We start from the raw sequence: 17,745 nt of genomic DNA, 5'->3' as shown, positions 1-17,745 counted from the left end.
ATGTTAGTTACTGACTAAAGAACATGGAAGCCATCAACGGACCCCTCCAACCCCTTCTGCAATGTTAATAATACCACAGTATTTAGGGTTTCTATAGGACTACACCAGTGGATTGCTTTTGGCCAGTCTGATTAATGAACCTTATGTGGTTCTGGCCAGTCTGATTAATGAACCTTATGTGGTTCTGGCCAGTCTGATTAATGAACCTTATGTGGTTCTGGCCAGTCTGATTAATGAACCTTATGTGGTTCTGGCCAGTCTGATTAATGAACCTTATGTGGTTCTGGCCAGTCTGATTAATGAACCTTATGTGGTTCTGGCCAGTCTGATTAATGAACCTTATGTGGTTCTGGCCAGTCTGATTAATGAACCTTATGTGGTTCTGGCCAGTCTGATTAATGAACCTTATGTGGTTCTGGCCAGTCTGATTAATGAACCTTATGTGGTTCTGGCCAGTCTGATTAATGAACCTTATGAGGTTCTGGCCAGTCTGATTAATGAACCTTATGTGGTTCCGGCCAGTCTGATTAATGAACCTTATGTGGTTCTGGCCAATCTGATTAATGAACCTTATGTGGTTCTGGCCAGTCTGATTAATGAACCTTATGAGGTTCCAGCCAAATGTAGTACACTCCACAGAGAAACGGCTGTAATTTTGGACTCACCCATAGAGATTGATAGAGGCCTCTAGTGGCCAAAAGGCCGTCCTAGCATGGGCAGCGCCATTGGGGATTCCAATTTCAGGGTCATCAGGAGGGATCATCCAATCGTGATGAAGAAAATGTACTACTTTAAAATGGAGATAGCCTCAATGGCTCTGCCCAAGCTATCACAGATGCTATAATGGCATAGATACAAAGATGAGTCCTCTATCTATCTCTATGTATGCACCCTATCTCTAGGACTGATCGGAGTCACCCCAGGGCACCCTGATGACGTACTATCAAGCCTTCTGCCCCCTACTGGGAATTAACAGAATAATCTGTCTGCCGTCCATCTGCTATCAGGATGACGTACCTGTTCTGGCCCAGGGTCAGGGATGAATTCCTCTTATCTTTGATTAACCCAGAGTTGATGGGAGCAGCAGATCAAAGTGGTTACAGGTTTCCTTCTGGATGTTCTGGGAGATGAGAGGGAGATCAGGGGTCATATGTATCAAGTATCTCAGGGTAGGAGTGGGATTTAGGATCAGTTTTGTGTTTTAGATATAATGACATGGACAGGAGAGACCCGATCCTAGATCAAATCAAATCAAATCAAATTTTATTTGTCACATACACATGGTTAGCAGATGTTAATGCGAGTGTAGCGAAATGCTTGTGCTTCTAGTTCCGACAATGCAGTAATAACCAACAAGTAATCTAACTAACAGACCTCACTACCCTCTAGAGAGCCTTACGGTTGAGGGCGGAGCAGTTGCCGTACCAGGCGGTGATACAGCCCGCCAGGATGCTCTCGATTGTGCATCTGTAGAAGTTTGTGAGTGCTTTTGGTGACAAGCCGAATTTCTTCAGCCTCCTGAGGTTGAAGAGGCGCTGCTGCGCCTTCTTCACGATGCTGTCTGTGTGAGTGGACCAATTCAGTTTGTCTGTGATGTGTATGCCGAGGAACTTAAAACTTTTAGTCCGCTATAAACAACAATACTATGACAGGAGAGACCCGATCCTATATCAACACACCTACTCTGATACATACGGGCCCTGAAATATATTGATGCCAAGTTGTCATGTCTATCCCCAACAATGCTGTAATCAATATCAATATAGATCTCAAAATAACAAGGTTGAACAAAAACACACCACAAATAAGACAAACATGAGAAAGTAAGAAGTTATATACAGATATGTATCGGGACTAGTATAGCATACTATATACACAGATATATATATGTATAGGGACTAGTATAACATACTATATACAGATATATATATATATATATAGGGACTAGTATAGCATACTATATACATATATATATATATATATATATATATATATAGGGACTAGTATAACATACCATATACACAGATATATATATATATATAGGGACTAGTATAGCATACCATATACACAGATATATATATATATATATATATAGGGACTAGTATAACATACTATTTACTATATTCTGCCCTGAACTGTTTCTATATATATATTTGTTCTTATATAGATATATATATATAGGCACTAGTATAACATACCATATACAGACATATATATTTATCGGCACTAGTATAACATACTATATACAGAGATATGTATAGGGACTAGTTTAACATACTATATACAGATATATATATATATAGGGACTAGTATAGCATACTATTTACAGATATATATATATATATATCTATATAGGCACTAGTATAACATACTATATACAGAGATATTCTGCCCCTGAACAGGCAGTTAACCCACTGTTTCTAGGCCGTCATTGAAAATAAGAATTTGTTCTTAACTGACTTTTCTAGTTAAATAAAGGTTAAATTAAAAAAATAATAATAATATTTGCAGTAGATTGCAACACCGCCCCCTTTGGCAGTTCTATCTTGTCTGAAAATGTTGTAGTTTGGGATGAAAATTTCAGAATTTTTGGTGGTCTCCCTAAGCAAGGATTCAGACACAGCTAGAACATCCGGGTTGGTAGAGTGTGCTAAAGCAGTGAATAAAACAAACTTAGGGAGGAGGCTTCTAATGTTAACATGCATGAAACCAAGGCTATTACGGTTACAGAAGTCATCAAAAGAGACCGCCTGGGGAATAGGAGTGGAGCTAGGCACTGCAGGGCCTGGATTCACCTCTACATCGCCAGAGGAACAGAGGAGGAGTAGGATAAGTGTACGGCTAAAAGCAATAAGAATTGGTTGTCTAGAACGTCTGGAACAGAGAGTAAAAGGAGGTTTCTGGGGTCAATAAAATAGCTTCAAGGTATAATGTACAGACAAAGGTATGGTAGGATGTGAATATAGTGGAGGTAAACCTAGGTATTGAGTGATGATGAGAGAGATATTGTCTCTAGAAACATAATTGAAACCAGGAGATTTACATTTACATTTACATTTAAGTCATTTAGCAAACGCTCTTATCCAGAGCGACTTACAAATTGGTGCATTCACCTTATGACATCCAGTGGAACAGTAGTGCATCTAAATCTTTTAAGGGGGGGGGGTGAGAGGGATTACTTTATCCTATCCTAGGTATTCCTTAAAGAGGTGGGGTTTCAGGTGTCTCCGGAAGGTGGTGATTGACTCCGCTGTCCTGGCGTCGTGAGGGAGTTTGTCATCGCATGTGTGGGTGGTGGAACTAATAGGTTGGATAAGGTATAGTGAGCTCTACAGTGAAATAAGCCAATAAACACTAACCAGAACAGCAATGGACAAGGCATATTGACATTAAGGAGAGCCATGCTTAGTCAAGTGATCAAAAGGGTCCAGTGAGTAGGGAGGTTGGTTGGGGTCACGGCGATTCAGACAGCTAGCCGGGCCATCGGGCCAGCTAGCCGGGCAAGCTAGCATAGGATGGAGGTCTGTTTTTAGCCACCTCGTGCGTTTCCGTCGGTAGGATTAGTGGGGTTCCGCGTGGTAGAGGGGTTCAATCCAATTCGCAAAAAACACAATAGATATAGTTATAGAGGCCCAAGAAAAGAAAAAAGAAAAACAATTGTCCGATAGGTCTATTCAGATAGCAGCCGATAAGACAGCTAACAATTAGCGGACCGCAGATGGGCGTTCAGGTAGCGTCGCGATGGAGGAGCCAGCCGGATAACTCCCTCAGGCAGACAACGTCGGTAGTCCAGTTGTGGAGGCTCTGGATAAGGGCTGCTAAATGACTTAAATGGCAATGTAAAACGGGTCCGGATAGGTGATTGTAGCCCAGGAGTGACTAATGGAACTCTTCAGCTGGCTAGCTCCGGAATAATTGATGTTTGCTCTGGAATCGACGTAAGCCGATAGTCACACGGATAGCAGCTAGCTAGCTGTGAGATCCAGGTATAAATGTCCAGAGTTAGTGGTTGAAATCCGGGGACATGGAGAGAAAAATAGGTCCGGTATGTTCCGGTCCGAGCCGCGCCGTACAAAACTGGCGATAGATTTTCGAGCTAAAGGATAGCTGATGACCACAAACTGTGGTTAGCTGAATATTAAAGGATTAGCCAGTAAAGAAGCTAACTAGCTTCTGATTAGCTTCAGGCTAGCTTCTGTCTAGCTTCTGGCTAGCTTCTGTCTAGCTTCTGGCTTGCTTCTGGTTAGCTTCTGGATTAGCTTCTGGCTAGCTTCTGTCTAGCTTCTGGCTTGCTTCTGGTTAGCTTCTGGATTAGCTTCTGGTTAGCTTCTATGGAGGATTACAGATTTGAGGTAAATAATACTTTCTTTAAAAAAATATATAAATTGGTGAGGCGGGTTGCAGGAGAGTGTTTTGAAGATGAGTTTATGGAAAATAAAATAAAAATATAAAAAGGTATGCGAAGAAAGTTGTAAATATATATATATATATATACATATACGGGTCACGACAAGACGAGGACAAAAGACCTCTGCCATCTTGGAGCACACATATATATATATATAGGCACTAGTTTAGCATACTATTTACAGATATATATATATATATAGGCACTAGTTTAGCATACTATATACATATATATATATATATATAGGCACTAGTTTAGCATACTATTTACAGATATATATATATATTTGCACTAGTATAGCATACTATATACATATATATATATATATATATACATATATATATATATAGGGACTATTATAGCATACTATATACATAGATATATATATATATAGGGACTAGTATAACATACCATATACAGACATATATATATATATATATATATATATATATATATATATATCGGCACTAGTCTTATGGCTCCTGCAAATTTTCGCAGCTTTTTGTTAAAAATCGCGCAACATTTCAGCGCCCTGCTACTCATGCCAGGAATATAGTATATGCATATGATTAGTATGTGTGGATAGAAAACACTCAGACGTTTCTAAAACTGGTTAAATCACGGCTGTGACTATAACAGAACGTGCGTTTCATCGAAAAGTGCAGGAAAATCTGATCACTGAAAATGGGAAAATATATCCATGCACGACTTCAACCAATTGTTAAAAGTGAACCAGATTAAATGGGGCCGAGGTTGCAATACCTACAGCTTCCACACGATGTCAACAGTCTTGTCATTTGTCTCGGATTTGTTTCTTGGTCAAACCGAAACAAGGCAGCCGATTTCTTCCGGTCTCCGACAGGATGTTTTGGTTGAGAAATATCCGGACATGATTTCAAGACGTGGAGCTAAAGAATACACATCGCCCCGTGATCATTTTGATAGATTATTAACGTTTACTAAGACCTAAAGTTGCATTACAAAAGTATTTCGAAGTGTTTTGTGAAAGTTTATCGTCGACTTTTTCAATTTTAAAAATGACGTTGCGTTAACAAACTCAGTTTTTTCCTTGATTATAAAGTCTTCAAAGATCGATATCTAGGCTATATATGGACAGATTTAATCGAAAAATAGACCCAAATAAATGTTTATGGGACATCTAGGAGTGCCAAGAAAGAAGCTCGTCAAAGGTAATGAATGTTTTATATTTTATTTCTGCGTTTTGAGTAGCCCCGGCTACCGCAAAATCTGTCGTGTTAGGTGACGTTGCAGTATTTTGGGGGTACATGCTATCAGATAATAGCTTCTCATGCTTTCGCCGAAAAGCATTTTACAAATCTGACTTGGTGGATAGATTCACAACGAGTGTAGCTTTAATTCACTACCTTGAATGTGTATTTTAATGAAAGTTTAATGACAGTTTGAGTTTTATCAAAAACTATAGGTGGCGCTCTGAAACTCCGCTGAGTGATGTTCCTGCCAGGGAACTGTATTCTGCTACATCCTTAAGAAGATAACATACTATATACAGAGATATGTATAGGGACTAGCTTAACATACTATATACAGAGATACATTACTGTTCAAAAGTTTGGGGTCACTTGGAAATGTCCATATTTTTTAAAGAAAAGCACATTTTTGGTCCATTAAAATAACATCAAATTGATTAGAAATACAGTGTAGACATTGTTAATGTTATAATTGACTATTGTAGCTGGTAACAGCGGATTTTTTTATGGAATATCTACATAGGCGTACAGAGGCCCATTATCAGCAACCATCACTCCTGTGTTCCAATGGAATATCTACATAGGAGTACAGAGGCCCATTATCAGCAACCATCACTCCTGTGTTCCAATGGAATATCTACATAGGTTCCAATGGAATAGTTATCAGAGTGTTCCCATTATCAGCAACCATCACTCCTGTGTTCCAATGGAATATCTACATAGGAGTACAGAGGCCCATTATCAGCAACCATCACTCCTGTGTTCCAATGGAATATCTACATAGGAGTACAGAGGCCCATTATCAGCAACCATCACTCCTGTTTTCCAATGGCATGTTGTGTTAGCTAATCCAAGTTTATAATTTTAAAAGACTAATTGATCATTAGAAAACCCTTTTGCAATTATGTTAGCACAGCTGAAAACTGTTGTGCTAATTAAAGAAGCAATAAAACTGTCCCTCTTTAGACTAGTTGAGTATCTGGAGCATCAGCATTTGTGGGATCAATTACAGGCTCAAAATGGCCGGAAACAAAGCACTTTCTTCTGAAACTCATCAGTATATTGTTGTTCTGAGAAATGAAGGCTATTCCATGCGAGAAATTGCCAAGAAACTGAAGATCCTGTACAACGCTGTGTCCAACTCCCTTCACAGAACAGCACAAATTGGCTCTAACCAGAATAGAAAGAGGAATGGGAGACACCGGTGCACAACTGAGCAAGAGGACAAGTACATTAGTGTCTAGTTTGAGAAACAGACGCCTCACAAGTCCTCAACTGGCAGCTTCATTAAATAGTACCCGCAAAACACCAGTCTCAAAGTCAACAATGTAGAGGCAACCCCCGGGATGCTGGCCTTCTTGGCAGAGTTGCAAAGAAAAAGTCATATCTCAGACTGGCCAATAAAATAAAATAAATATGATGGGCAAAAGAACACAGACACTGGACAGAGGAACTCTGCCTAGAAGGACAGCATCCAGGAGTCGCCTCTTCACTTTCGCCAAAAAAAATGTTTTATAGAGTCGGGAACCCGATCAATGGGAGAACCATCCAATGAATACATATGTAGTCCATCTGAAACATTCTGGAGAGAACTAGAGAACAACATATATTTAGTCTTGCCCACATTAAATACACGTTTTAAGCCAACCAGGGCATTCTGTATGGTAACAAGGTCAGATTGCAGCTCTAATATAGAATGGTAAACAGTTGCGACAATGGCATACATAACAGTGTCGTCTGCATACAGATGAATATGACAAGTTTTAACAGATAGACCAATATAATTTATATAAATAGTAAAGAGGACAGGTCCCAGCACCGACCCCTGTGGTACACCTTTTATAATATCCAGAAAACTAGACTTAACACCATCAGAAATCACACATTGAGTTCTGTCTGACAGATCATTTTCAAACCACTTGCAAGAAGCCTGATCCCTGCCTATATCAGTCAACCTTTGAACCTTTGAATAAGAATGTGATTGTCAATGGTATCGAAGGCCTTGAAGAGGTCTATAAACAATGATTTTTATGATCCAAGCAATTTAACCATCTATAACGAGGGTAGCAGCTGAAACTGCTATGTCCAGATCTAAAACTGGATTGGTGCACACTTCGTAAAACGTACGAAGTTAAAAATGTTATAAGGTGAAAGTTAGTCAGCGATTCTTAAACTTTGGCAAGATAACTTGGAATTTGGACAGTAGTTATCTAAGTCAGAAGGATCTCCTCCTTTATGACTCTTTTCCAGATCTTATGGAATACACCACACCAGAAACAACTGTCAAGAAAAAAATATAGGTCAGGGAGTTCGGGCCCATTGATGACCTGGACTTCCACTGTGCTCGAGTCAGAAACCATTTTTTTCTGATGAAGATGCAAATCCCTCCCCCTCTTGATTTCCATGACTCCACTGTCCTGTCCTCTCTGTGAATGGAGAATTCATTGAGTTGGTTAGCCATGGGTTCTATCTTGTCCAAAATAAATGTTTCAGAAAAGCAGAGAATATTGCAGTTACATTGGTAGCAAGTCTCATTGGTAGCAAATCCGCAATCGGATGTTATCCATCTTATTATCAAGAGCAATAAGATTGGCCAGTAGAATGGAGGGAAGAGGTGGCTTGTTTTCCCTTCAGCTTGATCTCGCCTGGACTCCCCTTCGGTTGTCTCTGCAACGCTGGTGTTTCCTCTTGGAAACCCCCAAAATAACAGAAAGAGCCCAGATGAGTTGAGGTCAAAGTTGAAGCTGGAATTTAGGTAAGTAACTGCTGATCTGATGTTTAACGTTCTTGTCGGTTTTAAGAAATGATAGTGGATACAGGACAAATAATCGCTAAAAGAATACCAAAATAGCAAAGTTGGGTCGGAGCAAAATGGCAGCCAACTTTATTGAATTATTATGAAACCTAACAACTGTTCATTCTGATAGATATTGTAATTCCATTGACTTGAGATTGTATGTCTCCTCCTTCGTCTTTCAGGTTGAAGGTCTGCCAGCCTTGATCCTGTGTTCTGGGGTGGTGGTAGCTTCGGGGAACGAACCTTTTAGACCAGGGAATTATGACTTCCTGACCCAGCCTGCTGCTGCTCTGTCCTTTAACTCAGACTCTATAGAACCAACCAGGCTAAAGCCTCTAACAGGTGAGTGTTCAGCTTGGTAGTGCTTTGTGTTGACTAGTGACTGATTGATTGAAGAAAAATGTAGCAAGATTGCTTCAGTTATTCCAGAACAACCACAGGTGCTCTTGGGGGGGATAGTAAATCAAAAAGCAAAAGGAAGAATTATAACAGATGGGTGTTGAATACAACAATCCAGGTCCAGGCACTCATGTGGATTTGCACGTTAAAAAGCTTTTATTTTGTGGGCTAAGTCATTATTTAAATAAACACCGATGTGTGAAGGATGAGACCTTAATCAGCGTGATTGAGTGTGTCATAGATCAAATTGTTTGATTGTATTGTGACTAAACATATTATTTTTCTTCTGATATTCCTACTTTTTCAACAACAACAAAAATATGTATTTATTTTTTCTCTCTTCTCTCCCATCAACACTCTTATCTCTTATCAACACTCTTATCTCTTATCAACACTCTTATCTCCCATCAACACTCTTATCTCCCATCAACACTCTTATCTCCCATCAACACTCTTATCTCCCATCAACACTCTTATCTCCAATCAACACTTTTATCTCCCATCAACACTCTTATCTCCCATCAACACTCTTATCTCCCATCAACACTCTTATCTCCCATCAACACTCTTATCTCCCATCAACACTCTTATCTCCCATCAACACTCTTATCTCCCATCAACACTCTTATCTCCCATCAACACTCTTATCTCTTATCAACACTCTTATCTCTTATCAACACTCTTATCTCCCATCAACACTCTTATCTCTTATCAACACTCTTATCTCTTATCAACACTCTTATCTCCCATCAACACTCTTATCTCTTATCAACACTCTTATCTCTTATCAACACTCTTATCTCTTATCAACACTCGTATCTCTTATCAACACTCTTATCTCTTATCAACACTCTTATCTCCCATCAACACTCTTATCTCTTATCAACACTCTTATCTCTTATCAACACTCTTATCTCTTATCAACACTCTTATCTCTTATCAACACTCTTATCTCCCATCAACACTCTTATCTCTTATCAACACTCTTATCTCTTATCAACACTCTTATCTCCCATCAACACTCTTATCTCTTATCAACACTCTTATCTCCCATCAACACTCTTATCTCCCATCAACACTCTTATCTCTTATCAACACTCTTATCTCCCATCAACACTCTTATCTCTTATCAACACTCTTATCTCTTATCAACACTCTTATCTCCCATCAACACTCTTATCTCTTATCAACACTCTTATCTCTTATCAACACTCTTATCTCCCATCAACACTCTTTATCTCTTATCAACACTCTTATCTCCCATCAACACTCTTATCTCCCATCAACACTCTTATCTCCCATCAACACTCTTATCTCCCATCAACACTCTTATCTCCCATCAACACTCTTATCTCCCATCAACACTCTTATCTCTTATCAACACTCTTATCTCTTATCAACACTCTTATCTCCCATCAACACTCTTATCTCCCATCAACACTCGTATCTCCCATCAACACTCTTATCTCCCATCAACACTCTTATCTCCCATCAACACTCTTATCTCCCATCAACACTCTTATCTCCCATCAACATCTTATCTCCCATCAACACTCTTATCTCCCATCAACACTCTTATCTCCCATCAACACTCTTATCTCCCATCAACACTCTTATCTCCCATCAACACTCTTATCTCTTATCAACACTCTTATCTCCCATCAACACTCTTATCTCTTATCAACACTCTTATCTCTTATCAACACTCTTATCTCCCATCAACACTCTTATCTCTTATGAACACTCTTATCTCTTATCAACACTCTTATCTCCCATCAACACTCTTATCTCTTATCAACACTTATCTCCCATCAACACTCTTATCTCTTATCAACACTCTTATCTCTTATCAACACTCTTATCTCTTATCAACACTCTTATCTCCCATCAACACTCTTATCTCTTATCAACACTCTTATCTCTTATCAACACTCTTATCTCCCATCAACACTCTTATCTCCCATCAACACTCTTATCTCTTATCAACACTCTTATCTCCCATCAACACTCTTATCTCTTATCAACACTCTTATCTCTTATCAACACTCTTATCTCTTATCAACACTCTTATCTCTTATCAACACTCTTATCTCCCATCAACACTCTTATCTCTTATCAACACTCTTATCTCTTATCAACACTCTTATCTCCCATCAACACTCTTATCTCTTATCAACACTCTTATCTCTTATCAACACTCTTATCTCCCATCAACACTCTTATCTCTTATCAACACTCTTATCTCTTATCAACACTCTTATCTCCCATCAACACTCTTATCTCTTATCAACACTCTTATCTCTTATCAACACTCTTATCTCCCATCAACACTCTTATCTCTTATCAACACTCTTATCTCTTATCAACACTCTTATCTCTTATCAACACTCTTATCTCTTATCAACACTCTTATCTCCCATCAACACTCTTATCTCTTATCAACACTCTTATCTCTTATCAACACTCTTATCTCTTAGAAAATAAAACATCGTTATCCAGCGGGCGGCGGTCCAGGAACTTCAGCCTGTCATCAGAGAGATACTTTGTGAATCAGATCAACAAGTCTGTTGCTCCTATTCCGCCTCCCAGAGAACATGGCGACAGAGCTAAACCAGAGAAAGACCCGGGGCTCTATAGATATGGAGACAGAGACGTATCAGCTTGTAGAGGACAACGGGAAGACCTCCATCGTACCGCAGGATGATGACATTGAGAAGTCCTTCAGGGTCAACCAGGATGGCAGCATGACCGTCGAGATGAAGGTTAGTACTGTTGTTGTTGTTGCTGCTGTTGTTGAGTATGTTGTTGTTGTTATTGTTGTTGAGTATGTTGTTGTTGTTATTGTTATTGTTGTTGAGTATGGTGTTGATGCTGTTGTTTTTGAGTATGGTGGTGTTGTTGTTGAGTATGTTGTTGTTGTTATTGTTGTTGACTATGGTGGTGTTGTTGTTATTTTTGTTGAGTATGTTGTTGTTGAGAATATTGTTGTTGAGTATGGTGTTGTTGTTACTAATATTATTAATATCATTACTTCCATTATTTATATATTTATGGAATGTCATAGTTTAAAGCACCTCTGATTTGATTCTGATTGGCAGGTCCGTCTGACCATTAAGGAGGAGGAGATGATCCATTGGACAACCACGTTGAGCCGCTCCAGCGTGGTGACCAATCATAAACTAGGAGCCAAGTCGGTATCCACCCCACAGTCCCCCGACAACAACGTGGAGGCGAAAGACCCTAACATTGGTCTCAGTGAGGATGAGACCAAGGAGAGTAACCACCCCAGCCGCAATGCAGAGAGGGACGTGGCCTTCAGCGGGACGGACGGAGGAGGGACGGACAGTGGCGGTGGAGGCAGGGCTGGTTCTCTGAAGGCCCACCCCCATCAGAAGCGGATGCCAACCCCTGGGCTGAGACAGGTGAAAAAGAAACAGGCGTCCGTGGAGAGCGTAACCACGGTGACGGAGACAGGTGTCCAGGAGACCAGCCTAGGGACTTTTTCGTACACAGAGTGCATGGCAGACGGGGAAACCACAGAGGGGTACTGTGTGGTCCGGCAGAGCAGCAGCAGCTCCAGGTTACCCGCCATACCACCTGTCCCCAAGCCCAGGAAGAGTGGCTCGGCTGGGGCCAGCAGGGCCATCAGGACCAGCTCCCACTCCTCACTCCGGTCCTCTGGAGTAGCAGAGGTGATGCAGATTCAGAACAATGGTAATGGCAGGGAGATCACTGAGACCGTCATGCACATATACGAGAGGAGACAGAGCAGCTACGATAACTACTATGCCAACGCCCTGGGGCCCGGGTATGGGACATGTGGGGAGGGAGGTGGGGGTTATGCAGGCGAGGCAGGGTATGGTGGAGGTTGTGGTGGTGACTCCAACCCCATTCCGCGGAGTAAACCGGCCTCTTCAGATTCGGGGCCGCGCTCCTCCGTGGACTTAACCCGACCATCCAGTACCAGCGACTCACTGAACCAACAGAGGGATGAGATACTCTCTCTGTCTTCTGAACCCACCTCACCTTCTCAGAATGTCACCCTTCCATTTCAAAAACAACCAGAGATCATTAGCAACAAACTGTCGTCTTTCCCAGACAACGAAGCTTACGCCACGTCAGAGTCTTACACAGGCTCATCTCCTAAAGAGACAGAATGGCCAGAACCAAAGGTATTGGAATGTTCCGATACAAAGGAATTTGAATGTTCAGAGACAAAGGAATTTGGATGTTCAGAGAGAAAGGAATTAGGATGTTCAGAGACAAAGGAATTAGGATGTTCAAATACAAAGGAATTAGGATGTTCAGAGACAAAGGAATTAGGATGTTCAGGGAGAAAGGAACTAGAATGTTCCAAGACAGTAGCGAAAGAAGAGGGGGTTGAGGAGGATGCTCTTGAAGAGAACAACAAGAAGAGGACAGTGAAGCGGAACGGAATTCAAATAAGCCCAACGTCCACTACGAGCTCAAAGAGCAGACAGAAGGACAGCGTGGCAGGGTCTGTTCGGAGCACCAAAAATACCTTTTCTCATGCCAGCACAGAGAAGAAGAGCGGCAGTGCAATAGGAAGTGAACAAATTCTAAGCGCAACAGAGAGTGACAGCCAAGTCAGCCAGAGGAGTAGAGAGAAGGTAGAGAAGAATATAAATTATATTCCTGTGAAGAATGGGCCCTTGGTGTTAAACATAAACTTGAAAGATTCTGAAAAACGAGGTTTAGCTTCTGAAAAACAGCTGAATATAGGTGAGAAGGTTGGAAGAGGGCAAAGATCCCAGAAGGTCAACACCGCTAAGTATTCCAGGCAGAAGACACAGCCGAGGAAGAATGTGTTTTATGTTTCCCCAGCCAGACAGACTGACATCGGAGAGACAGACATACATACAGATACCGGACAGACAGACAGACAAACAGACAATAGACAAATAGTCAGACAGACGGGTCGAAAGATGGCCAGCCAGCCAACCAGAAAGACCTTGGCTAAGCAGAGGTCCATGTCTAACGAGGACAGAATCAAATCCCCTAAACAGACTCTACTGAGTGAGAGCTTCTCCATGCCTGTCTTGCACCCCCCTCTAGCCCCCTCTGGGGTACACCAGTACGTAGAGAACTGGCTGCAGAACATCGCCCTGGAGTCCATCCCCTATGTCCCCTACATGGAGGAGGGAGGCCAGGACACAGAAGAGACTGAACCCAGGACCAAGGTGTGTTTGTGTATTGGAGGGGTTGGGTACAGCAGAAGATACATTTATGTCTCGTATGGATTAATAACATCTTCTTCTTCTTCTAAGGTAAACATGGAGGACGAAGGCCAGGACACTGGGGAGGCTGAACCCAGGACCAAGGTGTGTTTGTATATTGGAGGGGTTGGGTACAGCAGAAGATACATTTATGTCTCGTATGGATTAATAAAATCTTCTTCTTCTTCTAAGGTAAACATGGAGGACGAAGGCCAGGACACTGGGGAGGCTGAACCCAGGACCAAGGTGATCTTCCAGATAGGAGCCGACTCAGAGGTTGAGTCAGAAGTGAAGAGTGATTACCCAGAGGATCAACATCTGCCCCAGGGGGGAGACCACCTTTCAGTGGGAGGCATGTCCATGTCCATGTCCTGCCTGTCTGTCCCTGTCAGCTACGCCGAGGCTCAGGTCGACCTCTCTAACCCCCAGAGGACCAGGAAACTGTGCTCCTCTATGCCCAGTGTCAGGTCGGTCGACCTTTATTTATTTTCATGTTATTTAACCTTTCATTTAAGGTTAAATGTCCCAATGAGATATAGAATATTTTTTACAAGGGACACCTGGCTAAGAAAGCAGCAGCAAGTAGCTAAGAAGTCAAAATCAGAACAAATGTTTGTTAATCTTCTACACCAAATACTGTAGTTTTCATACAATATGTATTTTTCATTGATCAGTTTTCAGGTTTTACTATTTGATGACAATCTATGATTGTAAATTGGTTTACAATTCAGTGTATGACTTCGAGCTTCTACAACTACAACAACTACTACTACTACTACTAATAATAATATTACTACTACTACTAATAATAATATTACTACTACTAATAATAATAATATTACTACTACTGCTACTACTAATAATAATAATAATAGCAATAATATTACCACAACTACTGCAACTACAACTACTACTAATAATAATAGTACTACTACTGCTGCTACTACTAATAATACTATTATTACTACTACTACTAATAATAATAATATTAACTAATAATAATAATATTACCACTACAATATTACTACTACTACTAATAATAATAATATTACTACTACTGCTACTACTAATAATAATATTACTACTACTAATAATAATAATATTACTACTACTAATAATAATAATATTACTACTACTGCTACTACTAATAATAATATTACTACTACTACTAATAATAATATTACTACTACTAATAATAATAATATTACTACTACTGCTACTACTACTACTAATAATACTAATAATATTACTACTACTAACTTCTGCTATAACTAACTACTACTAATAATAATAATATTACTACTACTACCACTAGCTGCTACTACTACTACTAATAATAATAATATATTGCTACTACTAATAATAATATTACTACTACTACTACTCTGACTACTACTACTACTACTAATACTAACTACTATTACCACTACAACTGCTACTACTACTTCTACTAATAATAATAATAATATTACCACTACTACTACTAATAATAATAATAATTACTACTACTACTACTAGTAATACTAATAATATTACCACTACTACTGCTACTACTAATAATACAATAATAATAATAATATACCACTACAACTGCTACTTCTACTACTACTAATAATAATAATAATACTACTACTACTACCACTTCTGCTACTACTAATACTACTACTAATAATAATAATATTACTACTACTACTACTACTAATACTAATAATATTACCACTACTACTACTACTACGAATACTAATAATACTAATAATATTACTACTACTACTACTACTAATAATAATAATAATATTACTACTATTACCACTTCTGCTACTACTACTACTACTAATAATAATAATAATATTACTACTACTACTACTACTAATACTAATAATATTACCACTACTACTACTACTACGAATACTACGGATACTACTACTAATAATAATACTACTACTACTAATAATAATAATATTAACAATAATAATAATAATATTACCACTACAACTGCTACTTCTACTACTGCTAATAATAATAATAATATTACCACTACTACTACTACTACTACTACTACTACTACTACTACTACTACTACTATTACCACTACTACTACTACTAATATTAATAATAATTTACCACTACTACTACTACTAATATTAATAGTATTACCACTATTACTACCACTACTACTACTACTACTACTAATAATAATAATAATAATATTATTTTATTATTAACACTACTACTGCAACTACTACTTCTGCTACTACCAATAATAACTATATTACCACTACTACTGCTACTACTGATAATAATAATATTACCACTACTATTGCTTCTACTACTACCGCTACTACTAATAATAACTATATTACCACTACTACTGCTACTACTAATAATAATAACAATAATAATAATGTTACCACTACTACTGATACTAATACTACTACTAATAATAATAATAATATTACCGCTACTACTGCTACTACTAATAATAATAATGTTACCACTACTACTGATACTAATACTACTACTAATAATAATAATAATATTACCGCTACTACTGATACTAATACTACTACTAATAATAATAATAATATTACCGCTACTACTGATACTAATACTACTACTAATAATAATAATAATATTACCACTACTATTGCTTCTACTACTACCGCTACTACTACCAATAATAACTATATTACCACTACTACTGCTACTACTAATAATAATAACAATAATAATAATGTTACCACTACTACTGATACTAATACTACTACTAATAATAATAATAATATTACCGCTACTACTGCTACTACTACTAAGAATAATATTACTGCTACTACTACTAAGAATAATATTACCACTACTACTGCTACAACTACTAATAATAATATTACTACTATTACTACTACTACTACTAATAACAATAATAATGATAATTTTACTCCTACTACTAATACTAATAATAACAGTATTATTACTTATTCTACTACTAATAACAATAATAATAATAATAATACTATTACCACTACTACTAATAATAATAATAATAATAATATTACTCCTCCTACTACTTCTGCTACTACTACTACTACTACTAATCATAATAATAATGATAATAGTAATCATAATTTACTACTGCTACTAATAATAATAATTATTATTATTATTATATTACCAATACTACTAATAATAATATTACTACTACTAATACTACTACTACTACTACTACTAATAATAATAATAGCAATAATATTACCACAACTACTGCAACTACAACTACTACTAATAATAATAGTACTACTACTGCTGCTACTACTAATAATACTATTATTACTACTACTACTACTAATAATAATAATATTAACAATAATACTAATAATATTACCACTACAACTGCTACTACTACTACTACTAATAATAATAATATTAACAATAATACTAATAATATTACCACTACAACTGCTACTTCTACTACTGCTAATAATAATAATATTACTACTACTACCACTTCTGCTACTACTACTACTACTAATAATAATAATAATATTACTACTACTACCACTTCTGCTACTACTACTACTAATAATAATAATAATAATATTATCACTACTACTACTAATAATAATAATATTAACAATAATACTAATAATATTACCACTACAACTGCTACTTCTACTACTACTA

The 17,745-nt window shown here is 38.2% G+C and overlaps 1 protein-coding gene across 1 annotated transcript in view; it reads left to right on the top strand.

Annotated features, from left to right (window-relative positions):
• LOC115127656 (uncharacterized) overlaps positions 1-17,745 on the top strand; it is a 52,234-nt gene that overhangs the window by 23,642 nt on the left and 10,847 nt on the right. The window contains exons 3-8 of the mRNA XM_065006114.1: positions 8,617-8,776; positions 11,311-11,399; positions 11,440-11,595; positions 11,932-14,034; positions 14,122-14,175; positions 14,263-14,537. Coding sequence (XP_064862186.1) covers positions 8,617-8,776; positions 11,311-11,399; positions 11,440-11,595; positions 11,932-14,034; positions 14,122-14,175; positions 14,263-14,537 — 2,837 coding nt within the window. The remainder of the gene's footprint in view (positions 1-8,616; positions 8,777-11,310; positions 11,400-11,439; positions 11,596-11,931; positions 14,035-14,121; positions 14,176-14,262; positions 14,538-17,745) is intronic.

The sequence above is a fragment of the Oncorhynchus nerka genome, linkage group LG20, assembly GCF_034236695.1.
Source record: "Oncorhynchus nerka isolate Pitt River linkage group LG20, Oner_Uvic_2.0, whole genome shotgun sequence".
Taxonomy (NCBI): domain Eukaryota; kingdom Metazoa; phylum Chordata; class Actinopteri; order Salmoniformes; family Salmonidae; genus Oncorhynchus; species Oncorhynchus nerka.
Note: the sequence above shows the minus strand (reverse complement) of the source record. Positions and strands in the feature narration are given on the sequence as shown.